The sequence below is a fragment of the Dendropsophus ebraccatus genome, chromosome 1 (assembly GCF_027789765.1).
Source record: "Dendropsophus ebraccatus isolate aDenEbr1 chromosome 1, aDenEbr1.pat, whole genome shotgun sequence".
Classification (NCBI taxonomy): Eukaryota; Metazoa; Chordata; class Amphibia; order Anura; family Hylidae; genus Dendropsophus; species Dendropsophus ebraccatus.
The window spans coordinates 213,241,400-213,262,067 of NC_091454.1; the positions used below are offsets into that span (position 1 = coordinate 213,241,400).

At 41.3% G+C, this 20,668-nt stretch overlaps 1 protein-coding gene across 1 annotated transcript in view; it reads right to left on the minus strand.

Moving 5' to 3' along the window:
• GADD45GIP1 (GADD45G interacting protein 1) overlaps positions 1–20,668 on the minus strand; it is a 150,784-nt gene that overhangs the window by 129,565 nt on the left and 551 nt on the right. Inside the window, exon 2 of the mRNA XM_069947107.1 lies at positions 2,099–2,261. Coding sequence (XP_069803208.1) covers positions 2,099–2,106 — 8 coding nt within the window. The 5' untranslated portion in view covers positions 2,107–2,261. The remainder of the gene's footprint in view (positions 1–2,098; positions 2,262–20,668) is intronic.

The window sequence follows — 20,668 nt, forward strand, 5'->3', positions numbered from 1 at the left end:
ACAAAAAGTACCCAAAACCCCTCTTCATTATGGTACGGCACCACTATTATTCTGGCGCCCAGACTACAATAAGAACATGCCAACACATATATAAATTCTATACGTCCTGTAAATTCTCTTTAGAATTGTGTGAATCCAGTGTTTCTCTCATCCTACAGATACTTAATTGCCCTTTGAGATTTGTTGGCTGGGGAGGCCACTGCATTAAGCCGAAATCCCTGTCATGTTCTTGGATCCATTCCAGGACTTTTCGAGCCTTGTGGCACAACGCATTATCTTTTCGATAGAGCCCATTGGCAGATGGGAGCACAGCTGCTGGGAGGGAAGCACCTGATCAGCAACAATGTTAGAATATCCCCTTCTACTCAAATATTTTTCTGCTTATATCAAGGGACCAACTGTGTGCAAAAACAAAAAACACATTTCATCTTACTAAACTGCCACATGTAGCTCGCAGGACTGATCTATGACCTCATGGGGGTTTTATAGGATCCTAGTATACTGGCCTAAAGCATTTTTTACCCTTGCACTGGTGGGTGATAAATAATAGATGTGCTAGGCCCAGACTACTCTGTCCCTACCTATTGCAATCTTGGGGAAACATAATGTTGGGCTATTTTTCTTAATACCATAGACTTTATATGGAATAGAAGAGGTGCATGGTTGACTAGTTTAAAGGGGTTATCCAGTGCTACAAAAACACGGCCATTTTCTTCCAGACAGCACCACTCTTATCTCCAGGTCAGATGTGGTTTGCAATTAAGCTCCATTCACTTCAATGGAACTGAATTACAAAACCTGCTCCCAAACTGGAGACAAGAGGGGTGCTGTTTTAGGAAGAAAGTGGCCATGTTTTTGTAGCGTTGGATAACCCCTTCAAACTTTTCCTAGTTGTCTGCATTCTTATGGCTGAAAGTCCTAGGGTTCCCCATTCTGGTGAACAGTGCGAGTCCCAAAAATGATCATTTGGCCTTAGAGAAGGGCTTAGACAGGAATACCTCTTTAAAATGGCTTTCTAAAACGTTTGCTTTGATAGTCTATCATCAGAATAGGCCATCAACCACCAATTGGCGGAGTGCTCACTGCCAACACCCCTGCCAATCAGTTGTTTGGTAAATGATCAACAGACATGAGGATGGAAGCAGTAAGCCTCCTTTATTGTCAAGTGGTGGCACCAGGTTAAGGTCTGTTCACACTGAGTAAACCAGGCGGAATTCCATGCTGAGCCTCCACCACGCACTCCACTCGGAATCCCGCCTGCCTCATTGTGTCAATGTGATGCCTTGCACGCCTGCGCTCTCTTTTGCTCTTCTCTCAACGAATTGACATGTCAATTTTTTGAGTGGAGAGCGGTGGAGAGCAGAGGCGCATGAGGCATCACATTGACACACTGAGGCAGGCGGGATTCCGAGTGGAGTGCGTGGTGGAGGCTCAGCATGGAATTCCGCCTGGTTTACTCAGTGTGAACAGACCCTTACAGCAGCTCAGCTCCACTTTAAAAGAATCCATCAATCTTGGATCTAGGTATCATGTAGCACTGGCTGATTGGCGCCACCAGCTATGTTCTTTTTAAAATCTTTTTTTTTTTTAGACATATAAATTAGCAAGTCTGGTGCAATAAAGGCAGGCTCCCCCAGTCCACCGATTTCCCTTCCCATCCATGACGTGGCCTAATAAATATTCAGAGAGATGTATTAGGCCACGTCATTGGTGGGAAAGGAAGGGGGGAGTGAACTGGTGGAGCCGCCTCCACTGCACCAGACTTGTTAATTTACATATCTAAAAAGACTGGACATATCTCCGGAATGGTGCGGAAGATTTTAAAAACATGGATATCGATGGGGTCAGTACGGTGGCACCTACACAATACCTAAGTCCATGGTTGTTGGGTAGATTTGATTTTATAGAAGCTGAACTACATCTGCTTCTGCCTCTGTTCATTGTGTATATGCCACAGCCATGGTTCTTATTAGACATTGATGGAGTCCTGGAAAACCATTTTAACTCTCTTATGGACTATCCAAAGGCTCTTCCATCCTAACATGTCTCGTAATTATTGACATAAATGGATGACATTAAGGTCTGGAGGTTCTCTTACTTGGCCATAGGTTATAGAGCCGTCCTCACCAGACTGTTTTATGATATGTTGATAGGCCATGTCTTGAAACACTGATCATCTTGTGACTCCACAGTCTCGAGAACTGGATGGATAACATTCCTGGCTGCCAGAGATGAGCAGGTCATCCGTGTGCCGTTGGTCTCTATCGAAAAAAGCGGGGATGATAGAAAGTGTTGAGTCGCAGAACACCCACCAATCAATGTGTTATCAACATGTAATAAAACACTTTGGTGGGAAAATTCCTTTAAGAGTTCTAGAACATACTTGGCAAGTTAGGACTATATCTACAGGGAGCTGTTTATTCTCCGGCCTATCATACAATCACTTTAGTCTAGTTTTATACAAAAAAATGCAGATTTTTTTTTTAGACTTTTCTTAGTAATGTTACCTTTTTATCAGTTATCATTATACAATGAATTCATGGATCCCTTAGTATTTCTTACACGATCACGTAACTCACCTGTCTGTCATCCTTATACAGTTACTTCAGTCATCTAATATAATCCTCATCACAATTGCACTCAGCCATCCGTGTTACCCTCTAAATGGGATATCCCATATGGACAATCCTTCCTTACAATGGAGACCCACTAGCAATTAGCTGTTCTGCAGTGGAAAGCTGCCAGTGGCCACAGACATGTGCTGACACCCATTTAAATAAATCACCGACCATGTAGTACAGTGGTCCCCAGCCAGTAACTCAGGGGCCACACGTGACTCCTGCTGCCCTGCTGTGTGGCTCGCCATTGGAATATTCGGAGTTGTCAGAATACGTACTGGCGATTACAGACATATCAACTCAATAGATTGTGTTACGCCTAAATGACTGCTGTATCTCCGGTAAGATGGCTGTCTAGAAAATGTTATAAAAAAAAAATATACATCCAGAAAAAAGCAAATGAAAAACAATGTACTATTTACGCCAGAATTTATTTTAAGAAAAAAAAAAAAAAAAAAAAGTGATACATTCCGTTAAAAATTCGTTTTTTGGTCAGTCTTTGAAGCTCTTCATTCATCTCCGAGTTTCCCGGATTGAATGACTTTAGCAGTTCTGCAGCTCTTCTCCATTAATAACTTCACTCATCCATCCGCCTCTCCTCGCACAAGTAATGCATGGCTCAGCTTCTCATGGCAGCATTTCACACTTCCTTTAACTCTATTCAGACATTCAGCTTTCTTTACACAATCACATGGCGCTCTCTCTACTATCTCTTTATATAATCACTGTATTTGTGCCTACGGTTTCCCGCACACTACCGTCTTGTTTTTCTTTCTACTTATTTTTTGGACAATCATTTCATTCTTCCATGCTCACATAACCACTACAGCCGTCATTAGCTTTTCTCACTCACTGAACACAATCATCGCTTGGTTGTCTTCACACAGTCACTTCACACATCTCTCTAATCTTCATGTAAAATCACCTCCCTCATCTCCCGCACATAATCAACTCAATAATCTCTGATTTCAATTGCATATTAAACTTTGATCAAGATGACACCCGGTTAATCCAGGGGCTTTGGACATCAAAAAAAACAAAAAAAAAAAAACAACTATGTCACAGTATTGCCACAATAAAGCATGGTGGTGTAAGCATCATCTGGTGGTTATGCCTCTCTGCTCCGGTCAGATGGTGAATTAAGTGCAGCAAAATGCAGGAAAAACCTGCTGCAGTCTGCAAGATTATTGCAATTTGGTAAATTCATTGTGTAGTAAAACCCTGACGCAAATGTACAGCCAATACCAGGACCACATGCAGAATTTAAAGGGGGTATTCTGAAGAAATTAAAAAAAAAAAAAAAAAAATGAGACAGAATGTTATACAGATTTGTAAATAACTTTATAAAAATGCAAGGCTTCCAGTACTTATCAGCTGCTGTATGTCCTGCAGGAAGTTATGTATTCTCTCCAGTCTGACACAGTGCTCTCTGCTGCCACCTCTGTCCGTGTCAGGAACTGTCCAGAGCAGTAACAAATCCCTATAGAGAACCTCTCCTGCTCTACAGAGAGCACTTTGTCAGACTGTAAAGAATACACCACTTCCTGCAGGACATACATCAGTTGATAAATACTTAAAGGTTTTTAAATCTGTATAACTTTCTAACAACAGTCGATTTAAAATCATTTTTTTCTCTCTGGAGTACCCCTTTAAAGGCCACCTTGGCAAAAATCAAAGCTAGGCCCCAAAACCCAAATAATGTTTAGCAATAAATAGAGATAAATTATTACCACACAGCACGAAGGAAAATCCATGTAGTAGTAAACAGCATGAAGCCATTTACTGCACAGAAAGGAAGGACATTCTGAACAGGTTGGTATCACCTAATGTTATAGGGACGATCAGCCATCGAACAAGCAAGCACTCGTTCATCAGCTCATCGGGTCTTTTATTAAAACATAATCAGCCATTGGCCACATATTTCTTGGTGTAATGCAGCAAAGGGCCACACAACTGATTCATGCCCAGCCTGCCCAATAATAATCAGTGTAATAGGCTGCTATTATAATGTTTACACCTAATGGTGCGTTTACACAGAGATTTATCTGACAGATTATTGAAGCCAAAGACAGGAATGGATTTGGAAAGAGGTGATATCTCAATCTTTCCTTTATGACCTGTTCCCTGTTCATAGTCTGTTCCTGGCTTTGGCTTAAAAAATCTGTCAGATAAATCTCTCTGTGTAAACACACCATAACATATACATATAAATATATATATATATATATATATATATATATATATATATATATATATATATAAATATATAATTTATTATATATTATGGTCATAGCAATTAGCTGTAAACAACAATGTAAATGTCAGATATCAAGTGTACTTTAATATAAATGTGAACCGGTGACTTGGAAAACTGGAGGTCATAATTTTTCAAAAAAAGGACCAGGGAGAAAGGGGCGAGAATCTATTTGAGGGGGAGAATGGCGGAGGGTATGTCTTACATCACTGCCACAAATTCTTTTCTGACACAACAATCCAACATTTGAACGGAGCCTTACATGGTGTATCTTAAAGGGGTACTCACGTGAAAATCTTTGAAATCAGCTGGTTTCAGAAAGTAATAAAGATTTGTAGTTTAATTCTATTTAAAAATCACAAGTCTTCCAGTACTTATCAGCTGCTGTATGTCCTGCAGGAAGTGGTGTATTCTTTCCAGTCTGGCACACTGCTCTCTGCTGCAACCTCTGTCCATGTCAGCAAAGGTTTTCTATGGGGATTTGCTGCTGCTCTGGACAGTTCCTGACATGGGCAGAGGTGGCAGCAGAGAGCACTGTGTCAGACTGGAAAGAATACACCACTTCCTGCAGGACATGCAGCAGCTGAAGACTTGGGATTTTTTAATAGAAGTAAATTTCAAATCTGTATAACTTTCTGAAACCAGTTGATTTGAAAGAAAAAGATTTTTTTTTCACCAGAGAACCTCTTTAACTTTATACCATTGCCCGTAGCATGATGCTAGGCTATTATGCCAACAAGTGACAAGATTAGACAAGATCTATTCATTCATGACCTTCTCTGGCATCATCAGGGCCTCCTACTGCAGTTACTAACTAGATATACTCATAGACTGGTTGGGATGATATTAGTATCAGACATGGGAATTATTTGGATAGTTCACATCTTCCCATATTGGGTTACTTAGCCAAAATGGTTACAGATAAAGGGTCGCATGTGGCCGGCAATAGCTTTCCTCACACAATTAATTCAATAATCTTACTGAAGCACTTTATTAGTCTCTTAGCTCTCCTCACACAGTCACTTCACCATCCTCACTTTCCTATACCCATTAAACTCTTCTTGATTTCCTCACAAATACTTCATTGTTCTCTAGTCTTTCCTAGTCACTCATCCTTCAAGCTTGTTATTGAGGCCCACATAAGGCGAGCCAAAGCTGCGCATATCCAGCCAATGGGACCAATAAAGAGCGTCTGCACTGTTAATCTTTGCATCTGTGGTTTGCTTTTCACCATTATTAAACTGCTAAATTTTCTTCCATATGGATAACCTTAGGAGCTTGCACCATGTAATTGATAATCAATACCTCTCAATAGGTGGCCAATGCATGCAATTAAAATTATACACAAAATATATTACTGTCAACGGGATTGTAGACTGAAAACAATGACCTGGACGCCTTTGGCTTCTAAATTAATGGATCAAAATAATTTTCTTTTAGTCTAAATTATCATTTGTATTCTATAACTACCAACTATATATATTATATATAGTATATATAATATGCTAATAATAGTATTATTTTTAAATATATAAACATTCCCTTTGGAGTTACTAATTGGACTTTGGATGCGGCTTAATTGAAAAGTCCATTGAATTTAATAGTAAAAAACGGAAAAAAAAGATAAACTGTGTGAACAACTAATAAAAAACGTCCGCTGTTTGCAAAAGACGTCCGAAAATAATGATCATGATCATTATTTTGACGTCCGCGGTAAAAACGTCTGTTATTCAATACATTGTGTGCATTGGACGTCCGTCTTTCCATTGACTTCAATGTATTACCATTGCAGTCAGTTAAATTGCGGCAAAAATGGACGTTATTTTAAATAGCAAAGTCGGACGCCTTTTCTCTATTTTTGACGTTGTGTGAACATAGCCATAGAGAAAAAAGTTATGGGCCTCTAATAAGAGACACAACTATTTAATTTTTTTTTAAATTTTGTAAAAAGAACTAAGGCATTAAACAAAAAAAAACTATATAAATTTGGTATTGAGTTAACAAGTAATATTTACTGTACAGTCAACACCATGAAAATGAGACCCGGAATTGTGTATTGTTTTTTTCCATCCATCAAATTTTTTTTTAACGGTTTTCAGTACATTAAACACTGCCATTAAAAATTCAACATTTCCCGCCAAAAAACAATCCTTTATAATGCTATGTCTATGGAAAAAATAGCTCTTGGAAGGCAAGGATGGAAAAACAAAAATGTTAGGCCAAAATGAACTGTGGCGGGAGGGGGAAAATGGCTCGCACCATTATTTTTCAGCACAGTATTGGTGTAAAGTCAGCCAGTGAAGTGGTGATGTATGGAAGAGAAAAGTGTCTATAACATGTCTGGTGAGATGCGCCAAATCATACAGTGTGCGCCACTAGTGTAGGGTTATAGGCGGCCGTCTAGTTTTATGCAGTCTAAATTTAGAAGAGTGTTAATAAATCTGCCCGATTGGAATGAACATGGCTTCTCTCTGTCTTATTGGTCTATCTGTGTGTCTGGTAAGGACACAGCATTGGATGTATCAATGGGAGGAGAACTTTTATTATATTATATATACCAGGTATACACGATGTGTATGTATGTATATAAATAAATACATCTCAGGATGGGATGCTTGTTGTTTCACTACAATAGAAAGTGACAGTACTTGGCTCAGTATTTCCCCTGCACAGTGATGTTCCCAGCCACTTGCTGTGCAGGGAACTATAACACGGCCCCTTTCACTTGAATGGCACTCCAGGCTACCCCACATGTCAAGAGGACCTCAGTCTCTTCATCTCAGGATTGACAGGGGTCCGAAAGGTTACTTCCCCCACCAATCAGAATGTTATGACATATCCATCACATTCCAGGATGAGACTTCCCCTTGTTTGTTCCACATGGTAAATACCACCATCCCAATGTTTATTTAGACAGTAGCAAACAAATAAAATTTAGAACAATTTAGTCCAATTTCTGTTGATTAAACCGTATCATTTTAGTCCCATAAGCCTAATTATAATCGTTACCGTCATCATCTTTTATAGTCGGGTTGTTAACTTTTACTACTTTTATCTATGGCTAGCTTTAAAGAGGCAGCAGATATGTCACTAGCCGCGCTTGTTGATTGAGGATTTACACAGTGACATATATATTGCTCTGAGTAGAATGACTTTCATCTCATTGACAATATTACTGATGAATCATCCTTCCTCCCACAGTCACACAAATCACTCACATAGTCACTCATACTGTATGATTTCTTTTTACAACCTTCTTCATCACTAGCTGTTTGGCTCACACATACGAGGTCTGGTCAAAGTGTAAACAGATGCGAGGCCACCATCGAAAAAATCGGGATCACATATTGTTAAATGATTAGTGGATCATTCCATATATTAGGTCCTTAGGGAAAGGGAGAACACATATACTGGGCCCATGCATTATCCCTTTGTTGAAAGGCACAGATATTATGTTTGCATGTTAATATTGAATGAGGCTTGTTTGTTTGACCTGAGTGAAAAATTCTTAAAGGGATTGTGTCAGTCCAAAAAATGATGCATTGTGTAAATTAAACTTATTTTAAATGTATAAGAGAGATATAGATTTGCTAATACTGCATGTGCCTTCACTGGTTTGATAATCTGCTGCCCTTGGCTATGGGCCAGGGATGCTCAGTTCAACTGCAATCTCCAGGAAGTACTGGCGGTTGGTCTCCACTTGCAAGCATTGTGGAGGACTGGGGGAAAACGGATGGTTCAGAGCGGAGACCATGAAGTGATTAAAGAGAAAAACAGTACAGGGATGTAAGTTACTTTACTAAAAACAGCCCATTGTCGTCCTTTACACGAATGTATGTGGCGCACCTCTGATTTTAGCACATTTGTTTTATGGCGCAACCTTCCAGCGTTAGGGACCTATTCCACTGGACGATTATCGTTCAGATTATCGTTAAATCGTTCGGCTGAATAGCAGTTAACCATTAACCACCGAACGAGAAATCGTTGATCGCTTAATAAGACCTGGACCTATTTTTATCGTTGCTCGTTCACAAATTGTTTATATATATATATATATATATATCATTTATGGGGTGAAATTGGGGAAAAATACAATTCTGCAAATTGTGTGTATGTGTGTGTGTGTGTGTGTGTGGGGGGGGGGGGTTGGTCCGTGTTTACATGCCATAGCATAGCATTGATCAGTGTAATCTGCGATCATTGCATAGAGCCTGCCAATGGGCCGATCTGACTGCCGAGAGAAAGTTAAGAGATCTCCGTCAGTCAGATACAACGATCGTCACACAGTCACGCTGCGGGAGCCCTGATCGGTCAGTGACAGGAGCACAGCTCCTGCCACTGATGTAAGGGGTTAATAGTGGGCCGCAGCACGATGTCATTGACGGTGAGGACCTGGCTGCATATAGCAGCTGGTCCCCACTTGCTGTACAGGTACGCCATGGGTCCTTAAGTGACAGGATTCCATCATGTACCCGTACGGCATGTGCCCTTAAGAGGTTAAGGGGGCAAAGTGTGATGATTATCAGCTTTGGTGGGCACAAAATTGTAAAGTGAGAGACCATCCAGACAACGTACAGTACGCATTGGCACTGTGTATTGTACAGGAGCAGGGAGCCCTTTTGTCCCTGTATGTATATTCTGTGGTGCGCTTCATTCCCAGTCATCTCGCACAGCCAGCAGAAGTCCTCTGTCACTGCAGCTGATGGGGCAAAGAGCAGAGAAGGGGAGTCTGTCCTCAGTGCTGGAGTGGGGAGAAGGTGAGTGGACTGCTGAGAGGTGGGGACAAATTGGGGGACCTGTTTGATGGGAAAATAACTAACCTACAGGGGGGATCCTAGAGAGATATTGTAACTACTGGGGTCATATATCTAATGCGGTAACAACAACTTAGCTATGGGTGCATCTACCAAATAGGAAATTGGGGGTATGTACCTAATGAGGGATAATATATCTTAAAAGGGTTAGGGGATTAGTTACTTACTATGGGCATGTAAGTAATATTGGGAAAAGATTTGCCTACTGGGGGCATCTACCTAATGGGGAGTTTTTCTACCAACTGCGAGTAACTATCTCAAAAATAAATTACCTACCTGCTGAAAAGACCTATCTACTCACCCCCATACAATGCACATACCCCTGCCCCCTAAACCACTTATCTACTCACTCTCACTCACATTATTTAGTGCCTGGTGATTAGGAATATGGCGGTGGTCTGTTGCCTCCGCTCCTATTACACAGAGCGACTGGCAGCGGACCGTCGCTATTGTGAACAGGATTTTGGAACATGCTGAAATACAACGAACAGCCACCACCGTGCATGTTGACTGATTGTTGCCTTTCAACATGAGCAATTACGTGAAATGATTATGGTCTGGAATGGCCGGTAATTGGCTGTATGGCTGATAATCCTTTCATAAAATAGGACCCTTACTTTTTGTCATACCCACTTTGCCCAAAATGCCACCGCTCCTCTGATATCACTCTGATATTAAAAGGGCACTTTCATGGAAAAAAAAAATAAAAAAATGAAAATTTTTCACATGTCACAGCGACAAAAGCTTTGATCAGTAAAGGGTATAGGGCCCTATTCCACCGGACGATTATCGTTCAGATTATCGTTAAATCGTTCAAATCTAAACGATAATCGTTCGGTTGAGATGCAGTTAACGATTAACGACCGAACGAGAAATCGTTGATCGTTTTATAAGACCTGGACCTATTTTTATCGTTGCTCGTTCGCAAAACGTTCGCATTGAATAAGACATCGTTCGCAATAGATACGAACGCAATAGCGAATAAATAGCGAAGAAAAACTATCGCAATTACGATCATAAGTAACGATTATCGTTCCATGGAAATGAGTGAACCTTTTCAGGTCTTTCGCAATAGCGGTCATTTGAGATCGTTAATCGTTAACGATCATGCAAACGATAATCGTCCGGTGGAATGGGGCCCTTAGGCTACGTGCACACAGAGCAAAAGTGGCGGAATGCCGCCAGCCTCCCTGTCATAATGATAGTCTATGGGAGGCTTGTGCGCGGATTTCACTCCCTGACCCACATTGATCGCCTCCTAGACAGTTTTATTATAAATCTATGGGGCTTCTGGACAGAGATGATAGACAGCAGGAAAGTGAAGCGTGCCATCGCGCATATCTTCTTCCTCATTCTCTTGATCCAAAATTTTGCCCTTGTGCCATAGCACAGATAGCAACCAATCACTGCTCAGCTTTAATTTTTCAAAATGAAATGTGATTGGTTGCTATCTGTCTGATATTCGGGCCTATGCATTTTTTGACCGGTTATTCCCCTTTAATAAAACAACTGCTTCATTTTCTCAATAATCTACGGGTTTCATGTTCAGGTTTTTAACTACAACTATTGAATACAAAGCCAGGGACAGATCATAACTGGCTTTGCATGCCATAACTGTAATGAAAAACCTGAAGGTGTGAACACGCAATTACACACAGTTATAACCTGAAACTTGTTTATACTACAAGTCCTTTGATGAATATGCTTATAAATACTCCTATTTTTCACTTTGCTCACTTTTGTTGGTAGTGCTGTACTCATATGGCACACTCTCACTGTTCTTGCAGCCAGCTTGTCATTATGCATCATAAATATTTGTATTCCTTGAGTACATTGATAGATGTATGCCAATGACTGCTCCTTATGTGCTCACATCACGATTGTTACTCTCGATAACTCTGATACTCTCACTTTCCACATTCTTGTATAATATATTCCTGTGCTACCAACACTCCATCCAAACCCTACTATAGCTTTTACCCTTAGGTAATCTGTATTTATAATATTTATTATACACGCTGGTAACTCCCTTACTCTTAAATAGATATATGATGACTCATGAATGCAATCATACTCACACAGGTTCTACTCTTTCAGCACTCTGATAACTAGACCACAAACTTCCTTTCATTAATTTTTCTAAGTTATGGTTACATTCATACTCATAACATTTCTCATATTTCTTTCATAGTTCATGGTATACTCCTCTACAATTCGAATACCATTTATAACCATTAAACCCTAATACTGTGTTTCTCCGAATATAAGACCTACCCCGAAAATAAGACCTTGCTTTATTTTGCAGGGATTCGGAGTAGGCTTTAAATATAAGTGTCCAATCAAGGGGAAAAGCTCCCGGCACCACCCCCACAGGCTTGGCAGAAATAATACAAACAAACCGTTATCGGATTTCCTCTATAGCGCTGTAGGTGTTGCTCAACAATCTAGATCAAACTGTCCAATGTAGTCACAATGAAGAAATTGTGGCAGTCACCTATTTAACTGAATAAAATAGCCTCTATTGCATAGCGGCTCGGTCTAGATGATAACAGGTGACTGGGCTACAGCCTATCTATCTATCTATCTATCTATCTATCTATCTATCTATCTATCTATCTATCTGTCTCCTATCTATCTATCTATCTCCTATCTATCTATCTCCTATCTATCTATCTATCTATCTATCTATCTCCTATCTATCTATCTATCTATCTCCTATCTATCTATCTATCTATCTATCTCTATCTCCTATCTATCTATCTATCTATCTATCTCCTATCTATCTATCTATCTATCTATCTATCTATCTCCTATCTATCTATCTATCTATCTCCTATCTATCTATCTATCTATCTATCTATCTATCTATCTCCTATCTATCTATCTATCTATCTATCTATCTATCTATCTATCTATCTCCTATCTATCTATCTATCTATCTATCTATCTATCTCCTATCTATCTATCTCCTATCTATCTATCTATCTATCTATCTATCTATCTATCTCCTATCTATCTATCTATCTATCTGTCTGTCTGTCTGTCTGTCTGTCTATCTATCTATCTATCTATCTATCTATCTCCTATCTATCTATCTCCTATCTATCTATCTATCTATCTATCTATCTATCTATCTATCTCCTATCTATCTATCTATCTATCTATCTATCTATCTATCTATCTATCTGTCTGTCTGTCTATCTATCTATCTATCTATTTATCTATCTATCAGTGTATAGTGAAGATTTATTCACCCAATCACAAACAGCGACGTTTCGACTCTAACATGAGTCTTTTTCAAGCAAGTACATAGTGGTATCATGGTGATATTTATACAAGGGGGTACACCCCCAGGGTGTGTATCTCAATTAGTGACATCACCATGTCATGACATCATCACTAATTGAGATACACACATTGTGCTACCTTTAAGTCTTCTCCTGGAAATATTGTAGGCTTTAACACATCCAGTAGTTAGGTCCCCTGTACCCCTATATAGTAGTTACACCCCTCTGTGCCCCCATAGTTTTATGGTGTCCCTGTGCCCCCACTTTATAATAAGGTATGCTCTGTGCCCCAGTATAGTAGTAAGGTATATAAGCACCTCTGTGCAGTCTCCATATAGTATCAGGCCCCTCTGTGCAGCCCCCAGTAGTATAGACCGCTATATACTGCCCCTAGTAGTATAAAGACCCCGTGTGCGCTGCCTCCAGTAGTATATAGACCCCTTGTGCTCTGACCCCAGTAATATTTACCCCTTGTGCACTGCCTCGGTAGTATATACCCCTTGTGCACTGCCCCTAGCAGTATATACCCCTTTTGTGCTGCCCCCAATTATATATAGACTCCTTGTGCACTTCCCCCAGTAGTATATAGACCCCCCGGTGTGCTGCCTCAGTAGTATATACCCCTTAGTGTGCTGCCCCCAGTAGCATATACCCCTTGTGTGCTGCCCCAGTAGTACATACCCCTTGTGCGCTGCCCCCGATAGCATATACCCTTTGTGTGCTTTCCCAAGTAGTATATAGACCCCTGTGTGCTGCCCCAGTAGTATATACCCCTTGTGTGCTGCCCCCAGTAGTATATAGACCCCTGTGTGCTGCCCTTAGTAGTATATAGACCCTTGTGTGCTGCCCCAGTAGTATATAGACCCCTGTGTGCTTCCCACAGTAGTATATAGACCCCTATGTGCTCCCCCAGTAATATATAGACCCCTATATGCTGCCCCCAGTAGTAAATAGCCCCGTGTGCTGCCTCCAGCAGTATATAGACTCCTGTGTGCTGGCCCCAGTAGTATATAGACTCCTGTGTGCTGCCCCCAGTAGTATATAGACCCATGTGTGCTCCCCCAGTAATATATTGACCCCTGTGTGTTGCCCCCAGTAGTATATAGCCCCCTGTGTACTGCCCCAGTAGTATATAGACCCCTGTGTGCTGCCCCCAGTAGTATATAGACCCCTGTGTGCTCTCCAGTAATATATGGACCCCTGTGTGCTGCCCCCAGTAGTATATAGACCCCTGTGTGCTGCCCCAGTAGTATATGGACATCTATGTGCACCCCCAGAAATTTATAAACCACTGTGTGCTAGCCCCAGTAGTATATAGACGCCTGTGTGCTCCCCCAGTAGTATATAGACACCTGTGTGCACCCCCAGTAGTATATAGACCCCTTTGCACTGCCCCCAGTAGTATATAGACCCCTTTGTGCTCCCCAGTAATATATAGACCCCTATGTGCTGCCTCCAGTAGTATGTAGACCCCTGTGTGCTACCCCAGTAATATATTGACTCCGATGTGCTGTCCCCAGAAGTATATAGCCCCCCTGTGTGCTGCCCCAAGTAGTATATAGACCCATGAGTGCTGCCCCAGTAGTATATAGACCCCTGTGTGCTCCCCCAGTAATATATAGGCCCCTGTGTGTTGCCCCCAGTAGTATATAGCCCCCCTGTGTGCTGCACCCAGTAGTATATAGACCCCTGTGTGCTGCCCCTAGTATATAGACCCCTGTGTGCTCCCCGAGTAATATATGGACCCCTGTGTGCTGTCCCGTTCTATGCTTACCTTCATTCTTGTGGAAGTGTTTTTCCTGTGGTCACAAGAGGCCACACTCCCCTTGTCCTATTGTCGGCACTCGAGTGACGTCACTGGAGCGCCTGCGCCAGGACAAGAGGAGTGAAGCCTCTTGTGACCACAGGAAAAACACTTCCTGCGGCCACAAGGGTGACTGACAGGGAGGGAGCCAATGGCTGCTGCACGTAACTATGAGCTATTGTTACGAGTGCTCATAGTTACAATGCACAGCGCAGCAGTGGGCGGGGGGGGGGGGGGGGGGGGGGGCCTGCAGAGGGCGCAATGGATGAGTAAAAAGATCAACTACTTACCTATCCCGATTGCCCCTCTTCCCTGACAGGCTGGTGGCTGGAGCCCTGTGTGACTGCAAAGGCCCGTCTGCTCGGGGGGCCCTTTAACCAGTGGGCCCAGTGCAGATGCACCATTTGCCCTCTCGTTAAAGCGCCCCTGGATCTATTATCTATTTTTCTATTATCTATTCGTCCATATATACTTATGGACAAAAGACAAAAAAAAAATCACCCAAATAAAAAATATTGGATTGCTACAAAATGGAGTTTTGTTATATGTAAATGATTATACTTGTGGTCTGATTAGACATTGGTTCTGGCCACAAGAGGGCAGAAATGTGCTTCCTCTGTTGCCCTATGAAAAGGCTTTCAGGGTACCTTTGGGTTGTGTCCCTCCTTAGAAGAGATCAATAAATGCTAGATAAGCCTCTACTAAAAGACATGGGGGAAGATTTATCAAACATGGTTTAAAGTGAAACTGGCTCAGTTTCCCCTAGCAACCAATCAGATTCCACCTTTCATTTTCCAAAGAGTCTGTGAGGAATGTAAGGTGGAATCTGATTGGTTGCTAGGGGCGACCCCTATATGTATAAAATACCAGCCAAAAGTTTGGACATACCTCATCATTCCATGTTTTTTACAGTGTAGAATTACATTGAAAGCATGAAAACTATGAAGGAATTAAAGGGAAGTATCTGACCTGCTAATATCTCCAGATAGCGCAAGGGGCGCTGGGGATGAAGGTAAGTTTTTTACCTTCATCCTGGGTAACTTTTTTGTGTTATTAGGTGTTGGTGCCCCCCAGCCCGCCTGCTCTGCTGATATTTATTCGGAGGGGCTGACCGGCCCAGGGCAGATTGGTGCACTTGGGGCAGTAAAAAAGTTACCTTCATCCTCCGCACCCTGTGCACTATAGGGAGATATCAGCAGGTTAGATACTTCTAACCTTCTTATAGATTCCCTTTTAGTAGAAAAGTTTTTTAAAAAAAGTGTTAAACCAGAACGTTTTATATTTGACATTCTTCAAAGTAGACCCATTTTAATGACATCTTTGCAAACTCTTGGCATTTTCTCAATCAGCTTCTTGAGTTAATCACCTGGAACTATGTAAAGAGAAGTGACAGTCCATTACTACTTTAAGCGCTCAGGCTTGCTTTTAGGGCTCCCGCCATCCTGACGTCCCGCTCAGCCAATCAGTGCACTGTCCCGCCGCAGCCACTGACGGGCTGAGCAGGACATCAGGATGGCGGGAGCCCTAAAAGCGCGGATTTGTATAGTATGCACCCTGCCACTACGGGTTAAAGGGGGGGGGGGCGGCGTTTACATACTCGCAGTGGGATGAAAATTCTGCTGTGAGTATGTAAACTTATTAAAACTGATAGTGTTGGGAATTGCAGCAAATTTTGCTGCAAACTACAAGCATGAAATCCACTGCAATTCCATTATGTGTGAACCTGGCCTAAAACATATTCTGGTTTGTTTACTACTTCATTCCATATGAGTTCCATCATAATGTTAACATCTTCAATATGATTATACAATCACACAAAAACACAAAAAAATGCAACAGCTCACCGCAACGGCAAGATACAGACCCACTACAGACATGAAAATAGTTAAAAGCACCCCCCCCCCCCCCAACTGCCAAAAAAAACTTCCACAAAAATAATGAGTCTATTGGTTACCATTTGAAAATGGTGTAAACTGCCCCACCACGTTACGGTGGCCTCATACACGGGACAGTCCTGCACTGTACTATGGCCTTTCCATGCCATGAAATATGCCTATGCTCTGGGCATGCAAAATCTGTCTTATACCGGCACAAGTAATTACACCACCTGGGTGGGACAGGTGGAGTGCACGACCAAGTAGAGGCAGCCACTCCTCCATCTGGAACACAGAAAAAAAAAGCTCTCCTAGAACACCAATCACACTTTGCAGGAGCACGTTGCTATGGCTGAAGTCGCAAACACAAAAACACAGAGAAAATGCAACAGCTCACCGCAATGGCAAGATGTAGACCCACTACAGACATGAAAATAGTAAGAAGCAGCCCCTCCCCCCCAACTGCCAAAAAAAACTTCCACAAAAGTTTTCAAATGGTAACCAAGGGCCTCATTATTTTTGTGGAAGTTTTTTTTGGCAGTTGGGGGGGCTGCTTTTAACTATTTTCATGTCTGTAGTGGGTCTGTATCTCGCCATTGCGGTGAGCTGATGCAGCCTATGTGAGTTATTTTCAAAACCATTAAAAAATATACGTGATATTCTTATTATGTATATCCCCAGGAACTAACTGATCACACTGTATGTGCTTATATTATGGTTACTCGAATAAACTGGATCCAATTGAAACTGTAATCCTCAGCAGTCCTGTACTCTGACATATTAGTTTCATCCCACTCAATGGAAGCCCAAATTCCCACCCAGATTTTCATATCTCATGTATGGTCTATTTGACAGGACAAAATGGATCCTGTCCTCCAACATGTCCACACAATGAACACAAGCTCTGGACTAAAAGAAAACATGGCTGTTGTGGTGTGCTGAGAGAGACACACAAGCTAGCTGCTCATTTTAGCCCATCATTCTCCCTTGCCAGAGTTGCCATTAAGAAGACGGCATTTGGTTTAAAGGGGTATTCCACCCAAGAGCTAAAAAATGAAATGCTCCCAAACGTACTCAGCAAGTCCCCCTGAGTATTTTGTGCCATCTTCTGTCTTTGTAGCTGCCGCTGTGTTACACGTTTTTCTAAAAGCTAGTCTATGTCCAAAATGGTGCCAGCCGGAAAACTACATCTCCCAGCATGCATTGCACCTCAGGGCCAACTGCCAAGTATCCGCCTCATCTTGTAGTATTTGCCTATTGCTGGCTCAATCTGCCTCTGCTTTAGGCCATGTTCCCACTCTGTAAGACACCCACCGTTACGTAACCCAGCCGGGTCACGGAACGGCTGGTGGCAGAGAAGATCATCAGAGAAGATCTTTATTGCCGTCGAATTCTCCACGGCACACAATGGAGCATGTGGCCAGAGCCGCACGCTCCGTTGTGTGAAGTGACAGGGTTTTCACATGTCAGTTTCTTGCAGCGCTGCTAGGGTTCTCCTATCTATCTATCTATCTATCTATCTATCTATCTATCTATCTATCTATCCCTAGATTAGAAAGAGAGAGAGAGAAGAAACAACTGTATTTCCTTTTCCCTATAATGCTCAAGAGGCTGTCACTGTTTTGTTGTTTCCCCTCACCTTGGCCGGGTGCTCACTAATTGGTGTAATGTAGGTGGTGGGTGGGGTTACAGATGAGGTGTTACAGTTTGCCTGGCAACGGAAGAGACATTGGTCTCAGAAGGAAGTGGAAGGTCAGAGGGGTAGAGACAGAGTGGACCAGGTAGTGAGGATTTTCAGCAGCTTCAGTATGTAAGTCAAGATGTGCGTCAGACAAATGACCCAATTCATGTAATAAAAACCTATTAGAAAACAAGTTTAGATTATGGGTAGGAATTCAATAGTGCTTGACAAAAATGTTATGCGTAGAGATCGTCTGGCATTTGAATATCAGTGGCTGAAGAGGTTGGATGCAGCCCTAGTGAGTCCGGGAAAACATGGATACAGTCTATGGCTTATATTCATGTTTTCCAGGACTCCGTAGGGCTGCATCCATCTTCTTCAACCATCGGTGTTCAAATGCTGAATGATCTGACGGCATGCTTGAGTTGCTCTCATCTCTAGTTATGAGTTCAAGTCCAAGTTTCATTTTGACTATGTTCCCACTCAGTAAAGTAAAAGCAAAATAAAGCCATAAATTGAATATGCCAATGTGAGAACAGATGAAAAAAACTGCTGTTTTTTTTTCTTTCTAAAATATAGTGGTAAATAATAAGCATGTTCAGTATTTTTATACTTGAACTCAATTACTGCTTTATATGATAAATTCTTTATGGACCATGTCACTGTGTGACTTATAGCAACTAATCTGAGCAAAATATATAATAATAATAATAATAATAATAATAATAATAATAATAATAATAATAAACTGATGCAATGTGCAACATTCTATGCATACATGCCTTTATGACTACATCATACAATGTATACACATGAGGTCTACTTACAGCTGGTGCTTCCCTCTGCACTTAGACTGAATACACCCCAAGGCTATGTTCACATACCCTCAAAATGCCAACCATATTTATTAGATGGCCATCATTTACTGTTAGATAATTCCACAATGTTTACACTACGTAAAAAATTTGAAAGGCTCCGCTTTTTCTATTTAAAAAGATGTACGTTTTTGCCACTATTTAATTAACCCTAATGCAGTGCACTGAAGTCAATGGAAAGACGGACGTCGAATGTACACAATGTATAAAATGACGGATGTTGTCTGCGAGAACGCCAAGATAATGACCATAACAATTATTTTTGGATGCCTTTTGCAAACAGTGGATGTTATTTCTTAGTTGTTCACAGTTTTTCTTTTATTACCGCCCCTTCACCGTTTTTTACTATTAAATTCAATGGACTTTTTAATTAAAGACACATCCAAAGGGCAACCAGTCCACCTGAGCTAGAATAACATACCAACAGCCGTCATTGCACTGCCAAAAAGCGCAACAACGTCCATCTTTTTTTTTTCTTTTCAAAAACAAAGGAAAAAATGGTAACATAGCCATAGGCGGGAAAAAAAATCCCATACATCACATGCAGATTTTGATATAGATTCGGTGTGGATCTCACCCCTATACACACAATTACACAACGTTACGCATACTGAAGCTATAAATCTGCAAGGACATTTCTCAGCAGTTCTGATCCATGTGGATCCAAGCAAAGGTGGACACTTATTTCGTTTTTTCTCCAGGCCACAATATGGCAGATGCAGCTACATCACAGTATATATTTTTCACTTATTTATATGTTGCCTTTCCTGGCCAAGACAGCGGCCCTCGGGTGCTTAGTGGCAGATACAGCCCTGCATACAATCATTTCATCATGCACAAACATACCCCCTGATGACTATATAAAATGCACACGTATGTGGTTATTCTCCTTTTTCACTTACTCTTGGAGTACTCAGACTCCTCCCACAATCCTATCCCAACATTCTTCCCGAAAGCAAAGTGAAATTCTCCAGAGTACTCTTTGCTCGGTACTATTATGTGTAGCTACGTCCATATTCTCCTTTTTCATGTACTCTCACTCCTGCCATACTCCCATGAATGCTATCTGCACATACTCCGAGTACCATGCGAAATTCTCCCAACTAGTATTTGCTCCATACTTCTATCCTCTCTCCGCATACTCCCTAGCTATACTCGATTGATTTATAACGTACACTCACATTTTACAGCTAGTACTTTTATTTCCTGAATACGCTCACATTAATTTCCTGTGCTCTTGGAGTAGTTTGGATAAACTAAATATCTGCCCCCCTCCTGCTTCTATCTAAAATAGTCCCTTCTGAGTACTTTAATACCTAGTTAATCTCATACTTTACGTTATCTCATACTTCTGCCCTCTCACACTCAGCTCATTGTTCATCTTATATACTTGTATCATTGCGATTTTAGCTTCTACAACCTTTTGCGCTTATTCATTTCCTTCTCAGAAAAAAAAAATTA